The sequence below is a fragment of the Cnephaeus nilssonii genome, assembly GCF_951640355.1.
Source record: "Cnephaeus nilssonii genome assembly, chromosome: 3".
Classification (NCBI taxonomy): Eukaryota; Metazoa; Chordata; class Mammalia; order Chiroptera; family Vespertilionidae; genus Cnephaeus; species Cnephaeus nilssonii.
Window position 1 is genome coordinate 76814519 of NC_137074.1, and position 26829 is coordinate 76841347.

Sequence of the window (26829 nt, forward strand, 5' to 3'; positions counted from 1 at the left end):
CAGTAAAAATAGCAGCTTTTGACTTCCAAGCATACGAGAATTATATGTATCTTATGCCCAAATCAAGAAAAACCTGTCATAGGATTCAATATCTAACCTTAATTTCTAATTAGATTTTAATTTCTAATTTTGGTATCCAATTGAAAATGATATAGTAGGCAGTTAAGACAGGCATGAGCAGAGCTGGTCAGGTATAGAAGGTTACCAGGGCAGAAAGCCTGGGTACCCAGCAATGGGCAAAACTGGGAGGACTAATATTATAGGGTGGGATTTTGTCCCCAGAGTTACCTTTCCTACCCTGGCATCTGGCTGGTCATGGGGTGTAGACCCCCTGACCTTTCATATTTCTGGCCATGTGGTTCAGACCCTCCCCAATCTCTCCTTCCCTGGCACATGGCTAGTCATGTGGTAGACACCTTAGAGGAGGAACAAGGCAGGGCCAGAGAATAGCCTCATAGGCCTCCCATACAAACGCTTGCACGACTACTTCCTTAAGCATTAGGCCCTCAAGACAATGAGGTTCTGACCTGCATCAAATAATCTTAGGAACAAAGCCTTGGGTTTGTTGACCACAGAGACAGAGTTTCTGTGAAACTAGATATAACATGTAGGCCTCAGTTGAGTTTCAGCTCCAGGCCCAGAAAAGCAGCAAAGCCAGGCAGGGGTGACACCATGGCTGACATCAGGACCAGCTGCAATGACTAATGACCCCCCTGCACTGGAGCCAACCATGCTTGAAAGGACACATCTGGAAAGCTGATATATATTTTATTGAGATCCTCCCTTGAAACCTCCAGATAAAAAACCTTAAGACAAAGAATTCAAATCCTATCTAATAAAGAGGGAATAGCTCATTGACCCTCATGCTGTCGCAAAATGGCGGCGCCCACAGCCAATAAGGAGGGAATATGCTAATTAACTGCCCCACCCTCAAAGATGGCAGCACCCACAGCCAATAAGGAGGGAATATGCTAATTAACTGCCCCACCCTCAAAGATGGCAGCACCCACAGCCAATAAGGAGGGAATATGCTAATTGACTGTCACACCCTTAAAGATGGCAGCGCCCACAGCCACAAGATGTTGGTGCCCAGTCCCCTCAGCCCCGCTGGGGTGGCAGGCCGCATGCCTGCCTCCAGAGTCCTCCAGTCCCCTCAGCCCCCAAGCCGTCCAGGGCCGGCCCGAGGCACAAGCAAGCCTTGGATGGCGGTTGCCCAGCCACCCAGGGCCAGCCCGAGGCACAGGTAACCAGGGCCGGCCGAGGCTTGCATGGCCAGCAGTGGCAGCAGCAGAGGTGTGATGGGGCGTCACCTTCCTCTGATTGCCGGGTTGTCTCCTGCCCCTGAGGACTGTGAGAGGGGGCAGGCAGGCTGGGCTGAGGGACCCCACTCCAGTGCATTAATTTTCATGCACCGGGCCTCTAGTGATATTATAAATACCCAGATGTGCCTTGGCAGAAGAAAGGTTCCCTCTCCTTTCCTCTCCCCCCACTCTACAGCATGCCTGTGCCTTTCCCTACCCCCTTCTTTCCCCAGGTGGGCTCTCTTGGGAGCACACCTGAGCCTTTCCCTCTCTCCTTCCCCCAGGCATATTTTATTTGCCTTTTTTTCCTCCTAAATTCCAAGGGCCCATCTTTTCTTTTGTCTCTGTACCTTGTTTACTGAGTCCACATAGTCCAGCTGGCTCACTTCTTCTATGACTCACTTATTCAACCCGTTACTTTCTAAATAAATTTTTGTTGTATCTGAGTTCCTTAGGTCTGACTTCTTTCCTTAGCCAAACTCAAGGACCAAAGTCTAACATCTGGTACAAAAATAACAACCAAAAAAAAAAAAAATCCACTTGAAATAGATGGAAATACTTTTCACAACTTTATAATAAACAATAGCACTCTATACATAAAAGTCAATTCTTAAAACCCTCAAATTTCAGAACATAAAAATTCGTTTCGGTTTACAGACTTCACCTTTCCAGTTCCAAAAGCAGTTATTTTAGCATAAGTATTCATAATGTAAAGCTTAGCTAAATTAAATAAGTAACAATCACCTCATGCAAATATCAACTGAACACAAAGATTTTATGCATACTGATTTAATAGCTCCCCTTCGATTCTTTTCTAAATAAAAGCAGGACATTGTAAATATTTCACTAAAAATTCTGAGCAAGGACACTGGTCATTTCAAGTAATTCAGAAAAAGTAGATTATCAAGAGAAACTCTGAGACACGGGAGTCCTCAGCGTGTTACAGGAGCCACTGATTATAAGCCTGGTTACTTCGCCCTGCTGAAGATGGACCAACTGTGCTGTTCGTGCTGATGTGCTCAATCTCTTTTGCCAGATAAGCTACAAATACTCCACTGTTCCTTCCACTTAGATCAGAACATTTTTCACACTTTTTAGCACAGTAATCTCCTCTCCCAGGAGAACCTAGTTAAAACACACTTATTTGCATCTTTGGTTAAAAGAGCAAACAGTGTGTGGATGCTGTTAATGGTTCTCTGTAACTAAGTCAAGACTGGAAAATATCCTATACATAGATATAATGTAACCTGTGTTTTCTAAGCTCTTCATAAGTCATTATATAAAGTCCAGCTTTTAATTTTTTTTTTTTTTTATACATCAATGATGGCCATATCTCCACAGGGACATCCACCAACTTTCTGTAATGCTGGTGATGGAAAAGGTCACTGAAAGTAATTCCTCCAGTCCTCTTCAGGCAGGCTAGGTCTCCACGGGGCACACAAAGGACAAGAACATGTCTAGTTGGTTCTTCACAATAACTTCATCCGGATGTAGCTTATGGGGTAGATAATGGGCTAGGGTCATCTCCCAGGCATCAACGAGATATACTCCAATCCCTGAGAACATCTTCCGAAGGACGGTGTCCAGCTGAAAGTTGTACCAGTCACTGCTGAAAAGGCTCGCCTCAGGCCCCAGCTCTTGGACGTTGGCTGTCCGGATAACTACCACGGTCTTAGGGCTTCGATCCAAGAGCTGGACCACTGCTCGACGGATGTTCCTGAGCCGCCGGATATACACTTCCAAGGGGAAGGTGCTGAAATGAGACCACACAGCTATGGCCACCACGGTGTTCTTCCCTCCCACAATACCATTCAGCTCATTGGCCACATAATGGAGCTCACTACTGAAGACAGTGGTGAAGCGGATGGGTGGGCCGTGGCAGCGGTACTTGAGCAGGATGTTGTGCTTTTGGTCCACCGCAAGGAAGGGACCCACGTTCTTGGGACTACCCAAGTTAAACTCCACTAAATCTGAAATGAGGAAAACTCAAATTCATAAAAATGTTCAAACCAAGCATATATATTTTTATTATTCTTTACTTGGTGGCTTCAGAACAGTTTTTAAAGTAAAAGTCCAACAAAAAGGTACAAGACAAATGTAAAGGGAATGCCTAGTTCACTGCACTTTGGCCCTCTTTACCTCAATGGACCTTGATTCTAACATAGTTATTACCATTTAAATCACTCCACAAACAGGATATTACAGATATTATCAGTGATAGATTCTACGCCTATGTCTATAACTCAAAAGCAAAATAATCAGTTTACCTCTATTAGGTCAAGAAATCTACCTCTTTGCACTGATTGTTGAATATCTAAAAATCAACTTAACATTTACACATTATTGTTCTAAGAGATAAATATTTCTTCCAGAGCAAGGGCTATAATTTCTGCTTTTTAAAGAACACATAATAGTAATCAAATACCTTTTTTTGTTATTGTGTAACCAAATACCTCTTACTGCTATTGGCCAAAGAAAGAAGGTATTCCACCCTACAGATGGACAATCATGTTAATATCTTAGAGAACTTCTATCTCTGTTATAAGAATAACAAAAACTATGACACAAGTTGAAATTCCCTTCTCTTCCTCCCCTGGATCTAAGTTGTGTTTCAAAGTCTAGCTCCTCTGAGATCTTCTGAAGAGCCCAGGTATCACTGATTCATTGTTACTCCTAAAAAACTATGTAACTAATCACTTAATATGCCCATGAAGAAAAAAGGCCTGTCTCATATTCCTAAATATTCTTATAAGTGCCTTATAGAAACTTCTGGCAACCCAATTCAATTAACATTTCCTAAGTACCTATTCAGTGAGCCACTACAGGGCTAGAAGCCAGCAATGCTCAGAAGAATTCATAGGCCTCGTCCTCAAGGAGTTTCCAATCAATCTGAAGAAGTAACATCAAACTAAAATCCTATATAATAAAAGCCTAATATGCTAAGTGTCCAGTCGACCAGTCAGTTGTTCAACCACTCAAAGCGTAATATGCTAATGATATGCTAAGGCCACTCAACCTCTCACTATGAAGTGCACTGATCACCAAGGGGCAGACAGTTGACTGGTCAACCAGTCGCTATGACATGCACTGACCACCAGGGGACAGATGCTCCGACCAGAAGGTTAGCTTGCTGCTGGGGTACAGCTGATTGGGACTGAGCGAGACAGGCTGGACACGCCCTGGAGCCCTCCTGTGGTCCCTCCCTGGCTGGCCAACCTCCCATGTCCCTCCCCGGCCCCAATTGTGTACCAGTGGGGTCCCTCGGCCTGGCCTGTGCCCTCTTGCAATCCGGGACCCCTCGGGGGAAGTCAGAGAGCTGGTTTTGGCCCAATTCTGCAGGCCAGGTCAAGGGACCCCACTGGTGCATGAATTTGTGCACCGGGCCTCTAGTTGCACTATATTACTCTTGAGAGTTAAAGTAAAGGCTTCATTCTCCCCACCCTACAGTCCCAGGCTCCTCTTCTAGATTCTTCTACCTAATTCACTACTTAGTATTTAACCCCATTTAAATTGAATAAAAACTCAATCTACCATTCTTTCTTTAGATTAAGATCAAGCACCATTACAAAGCTTTATCACGTGAAAATCTCTGCAAATGGTATGATAGAAAATAATCAAGACAATGTGATCACTGCTGCGAAAGGAAATACCAAACTACATCATTAGAATTAAGAATCAAGCAACATATGGAAGGCCCTGCACGGTCAACATCAAACCATCATGCCATACAAATTACTTCCTTTCTTTTGATTTTTAATTTATGCTTTATCAACTAGAACTCAGATATGTCTGTTTCAATAAAAAAAATACAAGCAAAACAAAAACTGGAATTAACTTTTCACTCTTTGGGGTCACATCCACTTCTTCCTTTCCTTCTAAAAATTAAATCTGAAGCCCCTTTGAGAAGCAAATGTCTTGTCCAGGGTCACACAGCTAATCAGTGGTATAAACTTCAACAAGATTCCAGTACTTCCATCAATACATCACAACGCCAATATAGATAAAAAAAAAACGATCACACAGCTTTCCAGGGTTAGAATATATCTCTTTAGTCTGACAAGATATAACTTTTTTTTTTTTTTTACTTGATGTCTTTCTTCAGGTACCCAAGTGAGTCTGCATGAAAGCTGATTTCATGCATGTCTAAAAGAGTTATGAAACAGAAAGCAAAGTACCAACCTGGAACAAATGTAGTTAGGTATTCAAACCACTGCCTGATTGTTGAGTCACCAAATAAATACACCACTTTTCTTTGTAAGCATTCAGTAATGTTGTCAGGGTCATTAAACTGGCGTATCTTAAAGTTTCTAGGCTTCCACTGATCTTTGTAATAATGCCCCGAAGGAAAAGTTCCTGAGCCTTGAGATAGTTCTAGGTTGTTAGATTCTGAAAAGAAAAATAAGAAAATAAGATAGATATTCTGAGATTCTCTTCCAATAAACTATAATGTTCTAGCAACACAATTATGCCCCAATATTTGTTAGCCTGATACCATATGGGTAACATTTCCTGCCATCACATCTCAAAGAAATCCCAGACTTCCCCTTATTACAAATTGTTCTCCTTTGTACAGAAATAGGAAGATCTGAAATGGGTGTGAGGGTGTTGGTGTACAGAAGGGGAAAGGAGATTTTTCTTTTTTTGAGCATTCTCTCTGATTGTGCATATTTTTATCAAAGCCAAAAATAAAGGCAGGCAAAAAACAAGGAAATGTATAGATACAAGCATTGTCCAGCATATCCCAGGATGGGAGAAGAGCTTCTCATCCAAATGCCTGTGAGGCAAGTAACAATTTAAATTCACGTTCTATGTATGCATAGTAATAGTCCACTGTTTCTCAGTCCATTCATAGGAAAGTTTTAACCCATGGGCCCTACAATCAAATATTAATTCAGGGAACCACTGGAGAACCACGCCAATGACATACAGTCTAAATAATTACTCCCCACAATACAAAAGGTTCAGGAGGTCCTTATGCACAATGAACAATATTAAAAGTACACTAGCAGTGAGTATTTATGGTTGTAGCCAAGCTACACATGATAACGCAGTGCCAAGACACCTTTCAGAGTAAGAGTCAACATCCTTCTGCCCTAACATCTCCTTTGGAAAGTGCCACTGTGGAAACAAGCTTTCCTTGCTTCAAAACAGACAGGAACTATTAATATTGCTTACAAGCTTACTTTGCCCCAGACACTGTTGTAGGCAACTAAATGTATTATCTCACAAGATGCTAATGGTAAGCCACCTTTCAGAACAGTTAAGCAACATGACCTAGGCGCCAGAGCAGGCAAGTAGCAAAGCCAGGAACAGATGATCCAAGCAGGTGAGCCCCAGAGCCCCATGTTCTTAACCACTGTACTACATCGCCTCTCAAAATTAGATGTCTGTAGCCCTGGCTGGGTAGCTCAGCTGTTTCAAATGCCATCCTAAAAGGTTGCGGGTTCAATTCCCAGTCAGGGCACATATCTAGGTTGAAGGTTCCATCCTCAGTCACGGTATGTACATGAGGCAACTGGTCAATGTTGATCAACGTTTCTCTCTCTCTCTCTGTCTCTCTTTTCCTCTCTCTCTAAAGTCAATGAAACATATTTACCGGTGAGGATTTTTTAAAAAGTAGATGTTTGTAGATGTCAGCCATTTTCTTTTTGGCCTTTTTCTGAAGGTGTTCACATATTCATTTCTAACACTTATTCAAATCCACAATCTTTAAAAAATCACCAATCATTTTATAACACTTTCTTACATACCCCAAGATTCAAACATTGATCATAATCTAAAAATTCTATAGTCTCACCTATTAAACCACAATTCAAAGTCCAAATGCTTATACAACTCAAAAATGTTAGTCCCCTACTTATGACTATTTTCACCTGATTTCTTGTTATTATTCATATTATTAAAAATTATTTTGGTTTTATTCACTTCAAGAAAGATGCCCTGTTTGACAGATACTGCCTATTTAATCTTTTTTCTAAGGCATCTGCTAATTTTTTGAGAGAGGAAAGGAGAGAGACACAGATAGAGAGAGAAATATAGATGTGAGAGAGAAACATTGATTGGTTGCCTCCTGCACACCCTCCAACCAGGGAAAAAAACACAACCTGGGTATGTGCCCTGACCAAGACTCAAACCTGCCACCTTTTGGTATATAGGACAATAACCCAACCAACTGAGCCACACTGACCAGGGCAATTTAAATTTTTTAATCCTCACCCGAGGACACATTACCATTAATTTTAGAGAAAGAGAAACATCAATGTGAGAAACATCCATCAGTTGCCTCCCATAGGTATCCTACTAGGGACTCAAACCCACAACCTTTTGGTGTACGGGAGGACGTTCCAACCAACTGAGCTACACCTTCTAGGGCTGCATCTGCTAATTTTTTGCAGGTTCAGGGCCTAAGTAAAAAGTAAATAGGTTTTTTAAAAGTTTTATTTGGCAAATGTCATTATCAAAAACAAATAACAACAAAAGAATATATTCTACCTCCCATTTATTTGTTATCAGAATTGAGGGGAACAAAACTGCCAATATGCAGGAGAGGTCTGTGAGTCATGTGCTGTGGAAGTTTGTATATCAGAATTGAGTTCTCACTCAGTATGATCCATAACAACACAGACAGTAGAAGAAGGGAGAGTGACTAGATACGGCTTAGACCGAGCTCCATCCAGATGGTTCTGCTCACACAGGAAATCTATAATTTCCTGACCCATTTGTTACCCTAAGATTCTTCAAACTGTGGGACTTTGAATGAATGAAAAAGCATAGCAATTGCCAGACCTTGGTAGGTACATAGATATTTATTAAATAAATGAGAGGATGGATGAATGAATGAGGAGAATGAAGGGATAAAGATGAATCAAGTTGATGGCTAAAGAAGAAAACCTCTTCATTGAAATATATAGTTGGCTTATTCAAAAACAATTTCTCAACATGTACCAAGTGTGGCTTTACCATGTTACCACACCTTACTCAAAGCACACATTATCAGCAGTTCAAGGCTACACAGGCCAGAGAGCACCAGAGCAAACACCTGGGGCCCATGAAAACATTTACTAGGATGGAAATTAAAAGTGATTTTGGCCCAGCTGGTGAACAAAGACAGCAGTGGTTCAATTCCTAGTCAGGGCACATGCCCAAGTTTCAGGCTCAATTCCCAGTAGGGAGCATGCAGGAGACAGCCGATCTCTCTCTCCTGATCTCTCTCTCTCTCTCTCTCTTTTTCTCTCTCTCTCTGTCTCCCTCATCAATGTTTCTATCTCCCTATCCCTCTTCCTTCCTCTAAAATCAATAAAAACATTTTTTATAAAGTGATTTTGAAGTTATAATTTTTACCAAGGTTAACTCAGTAGACTCGGCTATTCAAATACTTGGTATAAAGAAAAGTGCAAATCACACAGAAAACAATTACCATTGCTATTCAAATGTTATTATATTTACGACCAGAGTTAAGACAAGCAAAGCAAATCAATTACTGGACCTGACCTTAATTCTTTAAACTTGCAGCTCTAGATAACAGAATGTATTAAGTGAAATGTATGTACCTACATTGCCCTCTTATGGTCAGCTGGGACAAAAACATTTCCTGACAGGATTTTAATAAGCAGTCAAAAGTTATTTACAAAGTCAGCATTTCTTGGAATTTAAAATGCATTTTCACTTAAGATAACTGAGATATGAAAGCCTAATAAATCAATAATATAACCTCTGGTGTACTATACATGTGGGATAAAAATAATTTAAAAAATAAAACTGAGTTTACACAGAGGTGGTTGTAAAGGCAGATATAAAGATCTTTATGCAAAACAGAAGGGATGGTTATGACTATTCACACGTAAGGTCCCTGCTACTCTAAATGCCTTGGCTTCTCTCTAAAGACCACGGCTTAAATTTTCTTCAAAGGGTGTCATCCCATGTCATTCATTAGCCATAATGAGGGCCATGTGGGCCACAAATGGGACAAAATGAGAGATAGAAAAGCAGAGAGAGAAATTTATCTAGAAAGAGCCAGAGAGAGACACAGTGCAAATTAAAGATGGGGTATATTTATGTGTGCATACATCCCTTAATTTTCTGGCCTGGAATTATCTATAGAAGAAAAAACAGTAAAGGCATGCCACAGGGGAGTGCATGGTTCATAACAGGAAAGAAAGCCAAGACAAAGAAGAAACAGAGTCAAATACCTGGTAACTCTTTGACCAGGGAACACAGTGAGCACGGGAATGCTTGGGTGCCATCTCAGGGAGGTAAGGAATGAGGACTGTGTGTCAAGCTGCTTAGGTACAATCAGTCAAGTGCAGGGGATATGAGAAGGTCCTAGCTATACAGTAGTTATAATAGCCTGAATTTGAATTTACCCTTGAATCCCCCTATAAAACCTTGGGAATTTGTGGGGCGTTTTTCTTTATATTTTAGTCCCCTAAAGGCTAATAAGCATTTATGGAGGAAAGCTAAAAATACTGTATAGAAAGTAATACCTATAAATACAGAGAATGTTGAAAGGGACCTCAGAGAATAGCTAGTCCAAATATCTCTTAAAGGTGAAAAAAGCAAAGGACGGAAGGCAGAGACCACATAGAGACTGGTAGGAAGGTCAGAGGCGTGAAAGGGCTGGCCAGGCTCCCACAGACAATAGCTGAAGCTCCAAAGGGATATCTCACCTGTGGGGATTCCAATGAGAACTCTGGGGTCTAAACCCCAAGCTTGGCCCCACAGCCCAGAGCACCAGAACTGAGAAAGGTGCCCACACAACATCTGGCTATGAAAAGCAGCAGGGTTGCTATCTGCCAGGGAGAGGCTGCTGATTGACCCTCATCAAGGGCCAAAGCACAAAATTTCATGTACAGCCACTCACCTTGAGCTCAGACAGAGAGAGGGTAAAGTGGACTAGAGCTGTGTGAGCAGAAGCAAGGGTAGGGGGCTCTGGGATTAGAGCTCAGAAGGCAGCAATTCAGTTTCCTGTGCTTAGTCATTCCCTCATACTGCAGACCCTTCCATCCAATAGGGTGGGGAGCAGGCCTAAGCTGTCAGTCGGACATCCCCGAAGGGCTCCCAGACTGTGAAAGGCCACAGGCCAGGCTGATGGACCTCCTCCTTCCCCAACCCCCACTGAGTGCACAAATGTCGTGCACCAGGCCTCTAGTATAATACTAAAGGGAATGATCCAATAAAAGAATATAACCTGGTAAACACATATACATCCAATATAGGAGCACCTAAAATATAAAAGAACTTCTAGAGGACTTTAAGGGAGAGATCAAGAGCAATACAGTCCTGGTGAGGAAATTTAACACTCCACTGACTTCAATGGAGAGATCTTACAGACAAAATTTAACAAGGAAACACTGACTCTAAATGACACACTGGATCAGATGGATATAATTAACATTTATAGAACATTTCACCCCAAAGCTGCAGAAAATAGATTCTTCTCAAGTGCATATAGGTCATTCTCAAAGACAGACTACATGTTAGGACACCAAAAAAGTCTCTACAAGTTCAAGAAGAATGAAATCAATATCTAACATCTCAGATCACAAAGGAATAAAATTAGAAATCAACTACAGTAAAAACACTCAAAAACATTAAAACACATGGAGGCTAAATAGCATGTTATTAAACAATGAATAAGTTACCAATGAGATAAAGAAATAAAAAACTTCCTAGAAACAAATGAAAATGAACACACAACACAAAATCTCTGGAACACAGCAAAGGCAGCCCTAAGAGGGAAGTTAATAGCATTATAGGCTTATCTTAAAAAAAAAAAAACAAGAAAAATTAATAATGAACTATTTAACCCTACAACTTAAGTAATTAGGAGAAGAACACCAAGAAAAGCCCAGAGTAAGTAGGAGGAAGAAAATAATAAAGATTCAAGCAGAAGTAAATGGCATGGAGGCTGAAAAAACAATACAAAATACAATGAAACCAAAGCTGGTTCTTTGAAAAGATAAACAGGATTGATGAACCCTTAGCCAGACTCATCAAGAAACGAAGAGAGAGGACTCAAATAAATAAAATCAGAAATGAAAGTGGTGAAGTAACTACTGACACAACAGAAATACAAAGGATTGTTAGAAAATACTGTGAACAACTATATGTCAACAAGCTGGACAATGTGGATGAAATGGACAAATTCCTAGAAAATTACAATCTCCCAAAACTGAATCAGGAAGAATCAGAAAACCAGAATAGGCCAATAACAACTGGTGAAATTGAAGCAGTAATTTTAAAAAATTCCCAGAAAACAAAAGCCCTGGTTCGTGGATTGGTAAAATTAAAACGTCCATACTACCCAAAGCAATCTATAGATTCAATGAAATCCCTATTAAAATACCAATGGCATATTTCAAGAACTACAACAAACACTCCAAAATGTACATGGAACCAAAAAAGATCCTGAATAGCTGTAGCAATCTTGAGAAAGAAGAACAAAGTTGGAGGGATCTCAATACCAGATATCAAGTTATACTACAAAGCCACTGCAATCAAAACAGCCTGGTACTGGCACAAGAACAGGCATATAGGTTAATGGAACAGAACAGAGAACCCAAAAATTGACCAAAGACATTACACTCAATTAATATTTGACAAAGGAGGCAAGAAGTAAAGACAGTCTCTTCTTGTGTTGGGAAAATTAGACAGATAGATGCAAAAAAGTGAAATTAGATCACCAACTTGTACCCTACACAAGAATAAACTAAAAATGGATAAAAGACTTAAATGTAAGTCATGAAAACATTAAAATCCTAGAAGAAACCATAGGCAGCAAAATCTCAGACATCTCTCATAGCAATATGCTTGGGGATACATCTCCTAGGGCAGTGGTCGGCAAACTGCGGCTTGCGAGCTGCAGTTTGCCACCCTGTTGACTAATGAGTTTGCCGACCACTGGGATATGGGCTTAATCACAAGGAACAACAGCCTGTAATTATTGGAATCGAGAGTCTAGGACTAGGTCAATGGTCGGCAAACTCATTAGTCAACAGAGCGGCAAACCGCGGCTCGCAAGCCGCAGTTTGCCGACCACTGTCCTAGGGCAAAGGAAACTAAGGAGAAAATAAACAAATGGAACTACATCAAAATAAAAAGCTTCTGCACAGCAAAAGAAACCATCAAGAAAATGAAAAGGAAGCCCCACTGCATGGGAGAACATATCTGGCAAGATACATCTGATAAAGGGTTAATATTCAAATATAAAAGGGATTAATAAGGGCATGGATCAGTGGGAGTCACTTCAGAATTTGGCCTAGCCAGGTTACAAAAATATATACAAATGCAAAACTATATGATGTGTGCTCATTATGTATAAGATATATTTCAATAGATAAAGAAAAACAGTAAAGAGCTATAAAGATGTTAACATTTATTCTGCTAATATTAGATCTAGTCTTATCCTAAACTGTCAGTAAACCGCTCAAAAACTGTGAGTTCCAGTTTAGTTGTTGGTGAAGTTAGAAGCCATCGAGATTCCTAAGCCATGAGCCTATGATAGTCTGGGGACCTCAGGCGGTGCTTATAAACAGTAATTGGGACACTGGGAAAGCCTGTCAGAAACCAGACACTTGCCCTTGATACGGTAGTCTAGTCTAATTAAAAGGTGTGCTGCTTTGCTTTTACTGGAGTTACACCCATGCATGGGGCTAGCACTGGCATCTCAAATAATCCACCAAACTCTAAATCTGCACCTTAGAATAATTTTACCTTGTAGGCAAATCATTTAACTAATACATAAATAACAAAATTTCATAGGGGAAAAGAACCCCTCCAAAACACAGGGTTCATAAGTGAAATAATAAAAGGAGAAAGACTGTGAACTCTTCTAAGGCCAGAACAACAAAAAAAAAACCAACAAAACAAGATGGGCCTGAAATAACTTGTTGTGCCAGGAAGGAAGTCATCAATAAACAAACAAGAAAATGACAAGAGCATGTCAAAAGGACACAGAAGACAAACCGAAAAAGTTCCCGATTGCCAAAATATTTTGAACAACAAAAAGATTTTGAACTGAATTATAACCCAAAGAGTGAAGAAAATAATCATGAGTTTATGTTGACAAATAAATGGGAAAGAATGAAAAATACCAATTAACAAATGTCTTAAGAATGAGATATATAGCAAGTCATCAATAGAACATCACAGAAATATCTGCCACATGCAAGATCTACTGATGAATACTAAAATCAGTGGGTGGAAGTGTAAGCAGAAACAGAACGTTTATGTAGTCTCTGCATTAGTTTCCTGTGGCTGCTGTACTGAATTACTACAAATTCAGTGGCTTAAAACAACATAAAGTTATTCTCTTTCAGTTTTTGGAGGCCAGAAGTTCAAAGTCAGTTACTGCTGGGCCAAAACCAAGGTGTCAGCAGAGTCACGCTCTCTCTGGAAGATGTAGGGAAGAGTTTGTGGCCTTGCCTTTTCTGGAGCTGTATTCTTTAGCTCATGGCCCCTTCTTTCTCCATTCTTAAAGCCAGCAGCATGGCACCTTCAAATCTCTCTCTGCCACCTTCACACTGCCTTCTGTCTTCTGTAGGAAATCTCCCTCTTAAAAGGACACTTGGGATTGCATTTAGGGCCCACTCAGATAATCCAGGTAATCTCTCCTCATCTCAAAACCTTAACTTAATCACATATGCAAAGTTTATTTTGCCATATAAGTTAACATTCGAAAATCTGAAGGACTGGGATCTGGATATGGGGGAGAGGGTCATTATTCAGCTGACCAGAGTCTCAAAGTATGTCCCCAGAATAAATACAAAGATACAAATAAAAAGTTTTAAAAATAAGTAAATAAAAATAATTAATTTACAGTGAAGACTCCTGGCAGACACCACTTCAACCAAGTGATTAAGGTTAACATCATTAGCGATACATATCAGTATCATGTACCCCCTTCAAAAAAGGTTAAGGTTGTTAGCAATGCATATTGACATGTAACACCTTAAGAGGAATACCACATCATTTCTGTGCTACTCCTTCCAAAAATGTATAACCTCATTCTAATCATACAAAAACATTAGAAAACCCCAAAGCTATAGATATTCTAAAAAATATCTAACCAATGCTCTTTGAAAGGGTCAAGGTCACGGATTATGAAGGACTCAGGAACTGTCACCAAGGGAGGGCAAGGAAGTGTGGTGACTAAATGAAATGCGGGATCCTACACTGGATTCTGGAACAGAAATAGGACATTAGTAGAAAAACTGATGAAATCCAAGTCAATTCTATAGCTTAGTTAATAATATTGTACTGGTGTTGGACTTCTTAGTTTTGTTAAGTGTTCTGTGATTACTTAAGATGTCAGCATAAGTGAAGCTGGGTAAAGGTTATATGAGAACTCTACTATTTCTGCAACTCTTGAGTCTAAAAATGATCTAAAAACAAAAAACTTAAAACAGAATAAAGAAACAAAGGGAAGGAGGGAGGATGGAAGGAAGGATATGAGTGCTTTGTTTAGGGTCTTTGGGCACCCCCTGCTGGGGGCACTCATATCAACAGGGTGACTTTCAGTGAAGTTCTGCCAAGCTGGACTTCTTCAATATTATATACAGGGGTGAGCAAAAGTAGGTTTAGAGTTGTTGTGAGTATGCAAAACAATGTATTCTTGTATTCTCATTTATTAATTATTGTATTATTTATTTTACTCGAGGCCTGGTGCATGAAATCCGTGCATGGGGGCGGGAGGAGGAGGTGTCCCTCAGCCGAGACTGCACCCTGTCCAATCTGAGACCCCTTGAGGAATGTCCGACTGCCCGTTTAGGCCCGATCCCTCTCACAATCCAGGACTGCTGATTTTCAACTGCCTTCCCTTACAGGCCTGGTTGTACCCCCCGCAACTGTCCTCCCCTGCAGGCCTTGTCCCCCCCAACTGCTCTCCCTGTAGGCCTGGCTCTCCCAACTGCCCTCCCCTGCAGGCCTGGTCCCCCCCGCAACTGCCCTCCCCTGCAGGCCTGATCTCCCACAACTGCCCTCCTTTGCAGGCCTGGTCCCCCCCAACTGCCCTCCCCTGCAGGTCTGGTACCCCCCAACTACCCGCCCCTACAGTCCTGGTCCCCCCTAACTGCCCTCCCCTGCTGACCTGGTCTCCCTCAACTGCCCTCCTCTGCTGGCCTGGTCACCCTTAACTGTCCTCCCTGCTTGCCTGATCACCCACAACTTCCCTCCCCTGCAGGCCTAGGTCCCCCACAACTGCCCTCCCTTGCTGGCCTGGTCACCCCCAATTGTCCTCCTCTGCTGGCCTGGTCACCCCTAACTTTCCACAATTGCACTCCCCTGCAGGCCATCTTGTGGCAGCCATATTGTGTCCATATGGAGGCAGCCATCTTTGACCACATGGGGGCGGCCATCTGGTGTCTTGGAGTGACAGTCAATTTGCATATCACTTTTATTAGATAAGATTATTGTCTTCTTCCTATGATGATTATTATTATTTCATATCCTTTCTTACAATTTATCTTTTAGGTAATGGTGGCTGATAATTTAACCTACTTTTGCCCACCCCTGTACAGAAACTGCCCTGTTCTTTTCAATTATGTACAGCACCTGCTCCAAAATGGTTTTCTTAAAGCCAGGCTCTTCTGCTCCTACTGATTCATGGTTGCTTTCTTCCTCTAAAAATCTATCAAAAGCCTCACTAGTTACTGAACCTGCCTTCTCTCCACAACCACTTCCTGGAAGAAACTCAAGACCTGTCAGATGCAAGTATACCACCCAAAGCTCCTCCTACTGACCATCCCAATGGATGGTCAGTGACATCACAAGGAGGGCAAGCCAGACAACAGAGAGAAGAATAGATGCGGTAGTGGGACAGGGCCTCCTGAGGTATCAAAGATGAGGAAGTGTGAGGAGTGCACTACTCCCTGGAGTGCAGTATATGTGTGTGTATGTGTGTGTGTGTGTATACATATATGTACATATATATGTCTTATAATAAAAGGGTAATATGCAAATTGACCAAATGGCAGAACGACCAGTCGCTATGACATGCACTGACCACCAGGGGGCAGACACTCAACACAGGAGCTGCCCCATGGTGGTCAGTATGCTCCCACAGGGGAAGTGATGCTCAGCCAGAAGCCCTGAGCCGGGCTCACAGCTGGCAAGAGCAGCGGCGGTGGCAGGAGCCTCTCCCACCTCCACGGCAGCACTAAGGTGTCCGACTGCCCAATCCCCACAGGGAGCAGGCCTAAGCTGTCAGTTGGACATCCCCTAAGGGCTCTCCAACTGGGATGTTGTGCACCAGGCTTCTAGTATATATATAAGCTTTCAACGGCTAAAAGGATGTTGCTTCAATCTGCACTTGATCTTAACCAAAAGGCCAAGAAGCAATTGCCTGCCATCTGCATAAGCCTCCATAATAATGTTCATCCTTTCTTTCTACTAAAAGTCACTATAACTAATTATATCTACTCTGTAAAAATATAACACATACACTTACACTTCTGAAATTCATTCTTTTAATGTTAATAATACCTGTACCAATGGAACAGAATTACCTGGAAGGTTTGTTAAAATATAGATTGTCGTGCCCACCCCCAGTTTCTGAGGTAGGACCAGAGAATTTGCAGTTCTAGCAAGTCCCCTGGTAATGCTGATGCTGCCAGTCCAGAGACTATACATTGAGATCAAGTTCCTTTCACTAACATAATGTTTTTGATTTAAGAAGTTTCCATGACAATTGTACACACATTTCTTGAATATATCTGGAGCAGTGCTATCCAAAAGCAGTGGCATCCAACAAAATTTTCTGCAATGATGGATACATTCTTTACAAAATGCTATCCAAAATGGTAGCCACTAGCCACATGTGGCTATTGAGCATGTGTGACTCAAGAATTAAAAAAAAAAATTCATGGATATGGACAAGTGTGGTGAGTGTGTGTGGGGTGGGGAGGGCGGAGAGGTGGAAAAGGGTATAGAGGGGATAAATGGAAAGAAATAAAATTAAGTAAAAAGTTAAATTTAAAAAGAATTTATTTTTAAATTTTAATTAATTTAAATTTAAATAGCCACATATGGCTAATACCTACCATAATGGACAGAACAGTTCTAAAGGCTCTTGAGGAGCCAAAGAAGAGAGGAGTTGGGAAGAAGACAACTTTTACATGAGTATAAATAGCAAAAGCTAAGATTATGCACATAAGGTCTAACTGATTTAATTTAATCTAACAGCTCTTTCAGCATTTTCTATTGTACTCAGAAGTAACCATGTCACATTAAAGGGGAGGGAAGGGTTTTGTAACATCAGTGAAACTACGAGCCTCAATCCATTTAGCAAGAAAAGCAACAAATCGTAGAGCTCATTCCTTTTTACCTTTTATTCTTCTGGGAACTACAGTCACCCAATCAGGTCCGCTGGAGTTGATTGGCATTTTGATATTGACACCACTTAAAGAGGAATAAAAAGAGTACAGACTTAGATTCAGGAATAGTTATTTTCCAATATGTGTCTTTATTTACAAATAAAAAATGGATGTGATTTCATAAAGGCTCATTAAGATGAAATATTCTCATAAATATTAATCAACACAATTAATAATTAGTAACTAGGTCTCCAGACATAAACAGGTCTTATAATCTGGATAGGAATTCAATAAATTAATTTTTCACTGTTTAGCTCTTAACCCAAACTCCCAAAATGACAAATTCTGGTCTGAATTGCTTACTACCCTCAGACTTGGAGAAGGCTCACACTGACGAGAATATCTGTGTTGTCACTACCTAGTTCCTAGTTCTCAGGCTGCAAGCCTGTTCAGCAGTAAGCCACATGCCAGATTCCATCAGCCTTGCCCAGAACTGAGAGGAGTCCTACTGTAGGCTCTTGGCCCCAGACACGTGCACATGCAGTACTTTGTTCATCATTACTATGGCTCTTTAGGATCTGTTCCCCTTACTAAAACGTGAACTCCTTGAAGACACAGATTGTGTCTCCCTCACCTTTTGTTTTCAATACCTACTAGCACAGGTCCTGGTCTAGAGTCTGTGCTTAGAAAATATTTGATGGAGGGCTGTGTGAAAAGTGGGAGAGACTGGAGCCCAAGAGAAAAATATTGAAAACCAGGTGAACTCTTCCAGAAACTGGGTCACAATAATTAGGTCTTTTACACTTAAACCAAAAACAAATTAAAAAAATAAAATGCTAACTTTCCAAACTCTTGATATAGGAACTTGCAGTCATGATTTTTTGTTTCATCAAAAGTCAATTCAACAGAGATTTGTTCTTAAATAATTCTTAAACTTTACTATATGCCAGGCACTCCTAGATGCCAGGGATATAATAGTAAACAAACTCCACAGCATCTCCTCCTTTATGGAAATGACATTTAATGGGAGAGAGAGACAAAATAACAATGAAGGAAGTAGAGGGGGTTACATTATAGAATAACAAAATTTCATAGCTTAAATAAGTGACACTTAAGAGAGCACACAACTTTTAAAAGGGCACACATCAACTGCGTTCATGAATTTAGAACTTTAAGGGAAGGAAACAAAGAAAACTTTACCTCTGCAATTTTCCTGTAAAAATGTTTAACTCACTCTAGTCATGCAGAAACAATAAAGCAGCAAATCCATATTAAGGGACATTCTACAAAATAGTGACATCAAAATTTTTAGCATTGTAAAAACCAAATAAACTGGAGACCTCTTCTGGATTAAAGGAGATTAAAGAGATAACTAAACACATTGTACGTAAACATTGACTCAATTAGTTAAAATAAAAAAGGTAGCTATGAAGCATATTATTGGGACAACTGTAGAAACTTGGATATGGGCTACATATTAAATAAGAATATCGTATCAATGATAAATGTCCAAAGTATGATAACTGTGTTATGGTTATATGTTGGAGAAAGTCCATTGTTCCTAGGAGATGCATACTCATGGAAATCAGTGCCATGATGTTTTCAACTTACTCTCAAATGGTCTGGATGGAAAAATTATACATAGACACACACATATAAACACACATACAGAGGGAAAGAGAGAGATAACATTTGTGGTAAAACATTAACAATGGTAAATCTAAGTTAAAGAGATAAGGATGCTCATTGTTATTATTCTTGCAGAGTTTCTAAAGATTTGAAGTCTTTTTAATACAAAGTAAAAAAAGAATTACAAATCATGCTAAAATAAAGGGAAGCTTTGTATGTGATAATTTCATTTTCTCTTGTATTAATAGGATCTTCTAAGCAAAGTATTGTTGTTTTTTTCCAAAACCAATACTTTTTTTTCCTTAAGAGTAAAAAACAAGCATTAGCTCACCTTATTTATCCATCATTTAGGAACCCTAAGACCAAGATTAAGCTTCTTAATCCTTTCTGAATTAAGCAACATTATGAGCCACCAAGAAAAGAAGCAAAAATGGATATCAGCTTACCATATTCAGGTCATAAGTTCAAAACAGTATACACAAAGATCTTTCAAGTGATAAATTCAATTTTTCTCTTTCTCTTTCAGTTAGCCTGGTGCAATGTTTCAGAATTTTAACAGAGTAAACAATGCAAAAAATAAAATCGGTATCAGGACTCTGTCAAATATTTGGCTTCCAAAAACTTATGCCACCTCAAATAGTTTTTCCAGCAAAATCCCAGGTAAGTAGAATTTCTTTTTTTTAAATATATTTTTATTGATTTCAGAGAGGAAGGGAGAGGAAGAGAGATAGGAACATCGATGAGAAAAAATCATTGATTGCTGTCTCCTGCACACCCCCTATTGGGGATTGAGCCCGCAACCTGGGCATATGCCCTTGATCGGAATCAAACCCTGAACCCTTCTGTCCACAGGTTGATGCTTTATCCACTGAGCCAAACAGGCTAGGGCAAGTAGAATTTCTTAATGATTCTATTACAAAATGCCATCAGCCAGCCTCATCCAGGATTTGTAAGAAAGGGCAGGGACAGATATTATTTTCTCCTTCTGGATTCACAGATGTGTTTTTGTTTTTTGTTTGTTTGTTTGTTTGTTTGTTTTAGTGGTAGGATTTATGTTAGACATATTTTAAATTTGACACTAATTTCATTCTCTAACCTTTCTCTCACCTGGAATCCGAGTAAATTATAAACTGCACTTTCTCCTCTGTTAGGCCACTAAGTAGACTGACAACACAACTCATAAATGAGCAGTTTTCATTCACAGACAAAAAGTGCACAGAAATAAAATAATTTGTTCATAGTTATCAATAAATAGCATGTCTGAGATCGAACACAGGATTAAAACTAAAGCTAAAGTCCTTTAGCACTTCTCAAAGCCAGTACAATAAATACGTTGCGTAGTGCTCCCTCTGCTGGCCTTCTAAAAGCATAGCATGAGTCCATCAAATGCGTGGGTAAACTGTTAGGAGCAGAGCGGACTCCAGGAGAAGCTGCTATAGACCACATACCTTTTGGTAGGAAATTTTACCACATCAAGTAATGACTGGACATAAAATATAAAATGTTTCAGGGTGCCCAATGTAATCAACAAAAATCTCTCTCTACCAAAGAATGTTTAAAAAGTATATGTTCCATTAAAAATTTTAAAAAGACATTTTGTTCTTTCAAATAATTATAATTTTGACCATGTAGCTTTTTTAACTTTTTATATCTTAGAAATATTATTTTATTTCAGCACTACATGGAATGTTGAAGAAAACAGAAAGTTTAATTCATACTAATGTGCGTTCCATTCTGCACATTAGTCCATATATTGATCATTATACTAAAAGAGTTTTATACTTACGCTCAAGAATATAAAACTGTTAACTTAAAATATGTAGTTTGCTGTGGTATTTCCTGGCTTCCCATGCTCATCATTAAATTAACCCAGCAATGTTGCTATATTCATAGTCTTCTTCCTATTAATAAATGTTTATATGATTTTAACAACTGATATGTCACTTAAAATTATTTTAGTTTGCCGAAACTGGTTTGGCTCAGTGGATAGAGCGTCGGCCTGCGGACTGAAGGGTCCCAGGTTCGATTCCGGTCAAGGGCATGTACCTTGGTTGCGGGCACATCCCCAGTGGGGGGTGTACAGGAGGCAGCTGATCGATGTTTCTCTCTCATCGATGTTTCTAACTCTCTATCCCTCTCCCTTCCTCTCTGTTAAAAATCAATACAATATATTTTTTAAAAAAAGAAAAGAATATATTTTAGTTTAACTCTGGCCAGTGGCTCGGTTGGAGCATCATCTCATACACTGAAAGGGTGTGGGTTCAATTCCTGGTCAGGACACATATCTAAGTTGCAGGTTCAATCCAGGTAGGGGAGCCTATGGGAGGCAACTGATCAATGTTTCCCTCTCACACTGATGTTTCTCTCTCTTTCTCTCTCTCTCCCCCTTCCTCTCTCTAAAAATCAATATATAAAGAACACATATCCTTGGATGATGATTTTTAAAAAGCTTTAAAAAGTTATTTTAGTTTACTAGACATGAAGCTAAAACACTGGCCTGACTATAAGGCCTCTTATCAGCCCTGTTCTTGGATGATTTGTATATGTCCTGTTAATTAATGATCTTGCTTACAGAGCTATAGAGGTGCTACACAGTTCTAAAATGAATCATAAATATAAGGGTAAAAAATGAAAATTCAAGGGTAAAAGGTCTTTAATTTGAACTGAAATAAACGCTAAGCTTTACTTTTAAAAAACCAATCACAAAGCATAAATCTGTGTTTACTTTCTTATTCACCACCTCTCCTGAATTGGGCCAAGTTTAGAGGGTGTAAGTAGCACATAATCAAAACAAGAAAGCCTCCCAAGTGTGACCATGTCTCCTAAGTGGGACAAAGACAGTGAAAAGGGACTCTGAGATCACCCCCCCCCCCCCCCTCAGGACAAGAAGCATGTACCTCTGGAAGAAAGCACTCTCTGCAGCGGTCAGGAGGCCCTTCTGGTAGCCACCTTTGAAATGGTTGATTCTGGTGCTGCAAGGGAGCTTCTTGGGTCTGAAGCAGAACCAGGGCTCTCCGGTGTACAGATCTGTAAAGTTACACAGGGGCAGGATCCTAGGAAGACACACGTTGCACTCAGTAGTTTCAGAAATTCTTCCTGAACGAAAGAGACTCTTGAAATAGACCCTGTCTGGTTTCTCTTCCTGGAGGTGCTGAAGAACTCTGATCCCTTCACTGGGGTGGACCAGAGATACGGACACTTTAACTTTGCCTGGCCAGAGCAGAGTAAAAAAGACCTTGTAAAACCCATTCTGGTAGTCCACCACTCTGCCCACAGCCCCTGCCTGCAGCTTAGGGGAGTGGATTCTGGCCTGCAGGTAGTCTCCACCATACTTCTTGGGCTGCCTTTGAAAATCCTGTACATGAACCAGCACCTCTAGCTGGCTTCCCACCTTGAAGAAGTCTGCAGAGTTCAAGATGACAAAGTAGCTGGAAGAAGGGTCACTGCTCTTCGAAAAGGGGACAGGGCCCACGTCAGGTATCTGCCACTGTAAGGCGGTCAGCAAGGAGTCCTCCTCCACGCGCTCCTGGCTGGACAGAGTCTGATGTTCATAGCCGCAGTAAGGATTCCGGCTAGTTCCTATCACCTGAGAGGAAACAAACTGTCCACTGCTGTCAAGGAATGTGGCTGAGACAGTCTCACGGTCCAAATACTGGAAAGAAAAACACAAAATCAGAAACCATAGCTACAATAAATGTCCTTATATTCAACCAAATAAATCTCTACTTCAGTTTAAATTTTAGTATAACTATGTGGGATGACACTTTCAAAAAGCAAAGCTCACTAGTTTCACAGGGCTATGTTACTGTAACATAGGGAAATCAAAATGAGGAACAGTCATAGAGGGATCCCCACACTTTTGTGAGATTTACCTCCAGGAGCTCAATCAGGTTCAAAAGTAAATATTGGAGAAAATTCCCCTCTGTGCTTCCAAAAGAAGTGAAAAGGTATCCTTCTGAAATGTACCAGAGCACTCTGTTCTTAACAAGGCCTGACCTCAAGAGAAACTATTTTACCAGAGGCTAACCCACCGGGGTTTTATCAGAGCCTAACCAAACTTGGATAAGGGACATACCCAACTCCAGACCATTCTAACCATTCTGTCCAACTTAAGGAGTGTGGGGAGGGCTAAGAAGCACTGTTAAGTTCACAGTCCAGAGGCACAAGCTCACTAACTGACTGAGACTTAATCACAGGATTCTAAAATGTTTCACCTCCCCCATACCTTAGCACCACTCCACTAAAAGCCTATTTGTAGGAGTTTCCCCAGTACATCATGTCCAGCTTTCAATAAAAAATTATGAGAGATACTAAACGGCAAAAAAACACAGATTGAAAAGACATATCAAGCATGAGAAACAGATTCAGGTACAGAAGGGATGTTGGAATAATCAGATCAGATACTTAAAGCAACTATGATTCATATGTTAAGGCAAGCATGTCAAACTCGCAGCCCATGGGCCACATGCCTTGTTTATTTGGCCCATTTAGCCTTTGAGTTTGACATGCTTGTGCTAAGGGCTCTAATGCAAAAAGCAGACAACATGCAAAAACAGATAGGCAATGTAAAAAGAAAAAATGGAAATTCCAAGAAAGAATCAAAAAGAAATACTAGACACAGCAGAGAGGATTTTTAGGGCAGGCAAAATACTCTGTATGTTATTATAATGATTGACGCATGTCATTATCAGTTGCCCAAACCCACAGAATGTATAATACCAGGAGTGAACTCTAAGGTAAACAATAGACTTTGGATGATTATAATGTATCAATGGAGGTTCGTTCTTGGTAAAAAAAATGATGATAATAATGAAGAAGGCTATGCATGTATGGGGGCAGGGAGCATATGGGAAATATCTGTATCTTTCTGTTGGGTAAACCCTGCCAGTTGGTTTTTCCTTTTCCTTTTTTGTAATATAAGAGCCTGACTTCAACTTTAATTGACCAGGCATTTTAAAGAGGCATCCACTTCAAAAATGGCTATCTAAACACACACACACACACACACACACACACACACACACACACACACACACTACACAACTAGATAAAGAGCCAGGCAGCCCTGCCTCTCCCCAGCCTCCAATCTTTGATTTAGATAACTGACTATTTGGGCCACTTCTCTTCCTCTTTCCACACTTTAAATTCTCACTCTTATGTTTTGAATTCACCAATAAAAAGTGCTAGACCCTAGGTCCCCACCCTTGACACCAATAAAAGTAGAACTCCAGTTCCATAGCCCCTCTCTTTCTCTACCCACAACCTCACTGTATGGGGCCAGACATACAATGTACCCCTGTCCCCTGGGACTTATGAATAATAAACCTTGTTCTTTTTTTCCAAGCTTCATGATAGTTATTGCTGTGTCCTAAAATCATAAGAACCACAAGGGCCAGTCCAGCCACAACACTGGTTATCAAAAACTGAGACTGACACAAAACACTTCCTTTCTATTTCGTTGCAAGCATAAAACTTCTCTAGGATATAATGTCTTTAAAATAAAAATTGAAAGAAATGCTAGAGCTCAAAAACACTATAAAGGGCTCAGCTGCGGAAAGAATCTCTGAGCTTGAGGCTATGTCCACAGAAACTTCTAAAACTAAAAAGCAAAGAGGAAAAAAGAATAAAAACTGGGAACACAATATTCAAAAGCTGTAGGACAAATCTCCCACACATATACATTGCAAATTGTTGCATAACCTTTTTAGTACTTAACCCGTGAAACAGCTGAGTTAAATTGCAAGAGGGGGAAAAAAGACAAAAAACAAAAACAAACAAAACAAAAAAAAACAGTAACAACAAAGCAAAAATTACTCTCTTCAACAGCTAATACAAACCACTTAAATAAGGCCCGGGCTCCCCATCCATGCCAAACCACTTCAAATACTTTACAAGATAAAAATAATCCCACACAAGCTAAAATTACTCCCAAAACACAAGAGAAGTTTTAATGATCTTCTTGGACTCTATTATCTTAACTCTCATTTTCTTCCACAAAACTTTTACTTATGAAATTCAAAATATAATAATAACTGAACACAATTTTTAATATAGAATGGAATTCTTTGTGGGGCAATACTTGAAAGTTAATGTTTCCTTTCTATTGCAAATGTTTGTCATTATAAATCACTAGAGAGAAACCAAGATGGCGGCATAGGTTAAACACCTAACCTATAGCCTGGCACAACAATTTCAAAAATACAACTAAAAGTCAAAACGGACATCATCCAGAACCACAGGAAAGCTGGCTGACTAAAATGCCCACAACTAGAAGCAAAGAGAAAACCACAAGGAAAATCAGAGAAGCCGTAAAAGCCTGAGGTATGGAGACACGGGCGGAGACACGAGCACGCGCGCGTGCGGGGAGGACGGAGCCGGAGAGGAAGGGGCGACTGACGGCCTGGCCGGCGTTCTCTAGCAGGAAGGAGATAAAAGCTCCAGATTGCGCTGAACCCCAGTTCCGACTGCACTGAACCCCAGTTCCGGGCGAGACCCTGGGAAGCCAGGCTCATACTGGGGGAATCTGGGCTATAAGGCAGAAATGCAGGGGAGCGGCGAAAGGCAGAGCACTGGAGGCGCGCACGGGAATGCGCGCAGAGGATGGTCAGTTGACCGTGCCGCTGAATCGCCCTGGTGGGAAGGAGACAAAAGCGCCAGACTGCGCTGAGCCCCAGTTCCGACTACACTGAAACCCAGTTCCGGGCGAGAATCTGGGAATCCAGATTCATTGGGGGAGAGACTAGACTGTTTGGCAGCGGGCAAAACTCCAGGGCGCTTTTCTCTCAGAGGTGTTTGCAGGGAGTACAGAGGGACACTGAGACACAGGAACCTCATAGGGCGGGGCTGACGGGAAGCCAAGGCTGTAGGCTCCACCCTGAAACTCCGCCCCATCCAAGCTGAGCACAGAGGCTTTTACAATTTTGCAAGTCTAGTTGAATGGGGCTGTCTCCTGGCATAGACACAGCTGATCCTCACAGCCAATTGGACTGGAGGTCACATCCTCCCATTGTACCAACAGCAATCAAGGCTTAACAACACCAAGACTTTGCATTCAGCCCACAAAGGAGGGTATCAAGAGCGACCACCTAGGGAGATTGGGGAAGCTGAGCTATAGGGAGGCAGCCAAAAGGTGAAGACACCGAAGCAGGTCACGAATAGAAGGGATGAAGGAAAGTAAACTAATGGATGACACAGTGTTCAGAACCACATTTCTAAGGTTACTTAAGAATCTTCTGGAGGACCAAGATGGCGGCATAGGGCAGACGCCTGATTGTTGCCTACCACAACAATTTTGAAACTACAACTGGAAAACAGAGCAGACACCATCCAGAACAATGGCCGGAGGAATTGCTGAGAAGGAATTGATCGATGGGAGATGGGATCGGGAAGACGAGGCCCCGCTGGGTCCCGGATCCAGGTGCGCTCGCCCAGCGACTGGTCGCCGTTGCAGACCCGAGTGCCGCCGCAGCGACCTCGGGCCAGCCCGCCGCCGCACACCGGGCGCACTGGAGAAACTCCAGTTTTTTATTCTACTGCCGCGCTTTGTAAAATCTGGGGTATTTAAAAAATTAAATCCCGAGTAGAATAAA

At 40.9% G+C, this 26829-nt stretch overlaps 1 protein-coding gene across 7 annotated transcripts in view; it reads right to left on the minus strand.

Annotated features, from left to right (window-relative positions):
- Positions 1-864: 864 nt before the first annotated feature.
- The window catches only part of NXPE3 (neurexophilin and PC-esterase domain family member 3), a 44425-nt gene continuing 18460 nt past the window's right edge, over positions 865-26829 (minus strand). For all 7 annotated transcript variants that reach the window (XM_079767189.1, XM_079767188.1, XM_079767184.1 and 4 more), the window contains 4 exons: positions 22138-22892; positions 17623-17696; positions 5481-5687; positions 865-3271 (listed from right to left, as the gene is read on the minus strand). In XM_079767189.1, the coding sequence (XP_079623315.1) occupies positions 2721-3271; positions 5481-5687; positions 17623-17696; positions 22138-22892 (1587 nt within the window). In that variant the 3' untranslated portion in view covers positions 865-2720. The remainder of the gene's footprint in view (positions 3272-5480; positions 5688-17622; positions 17697-22137; positions 22893-26829) is intronic.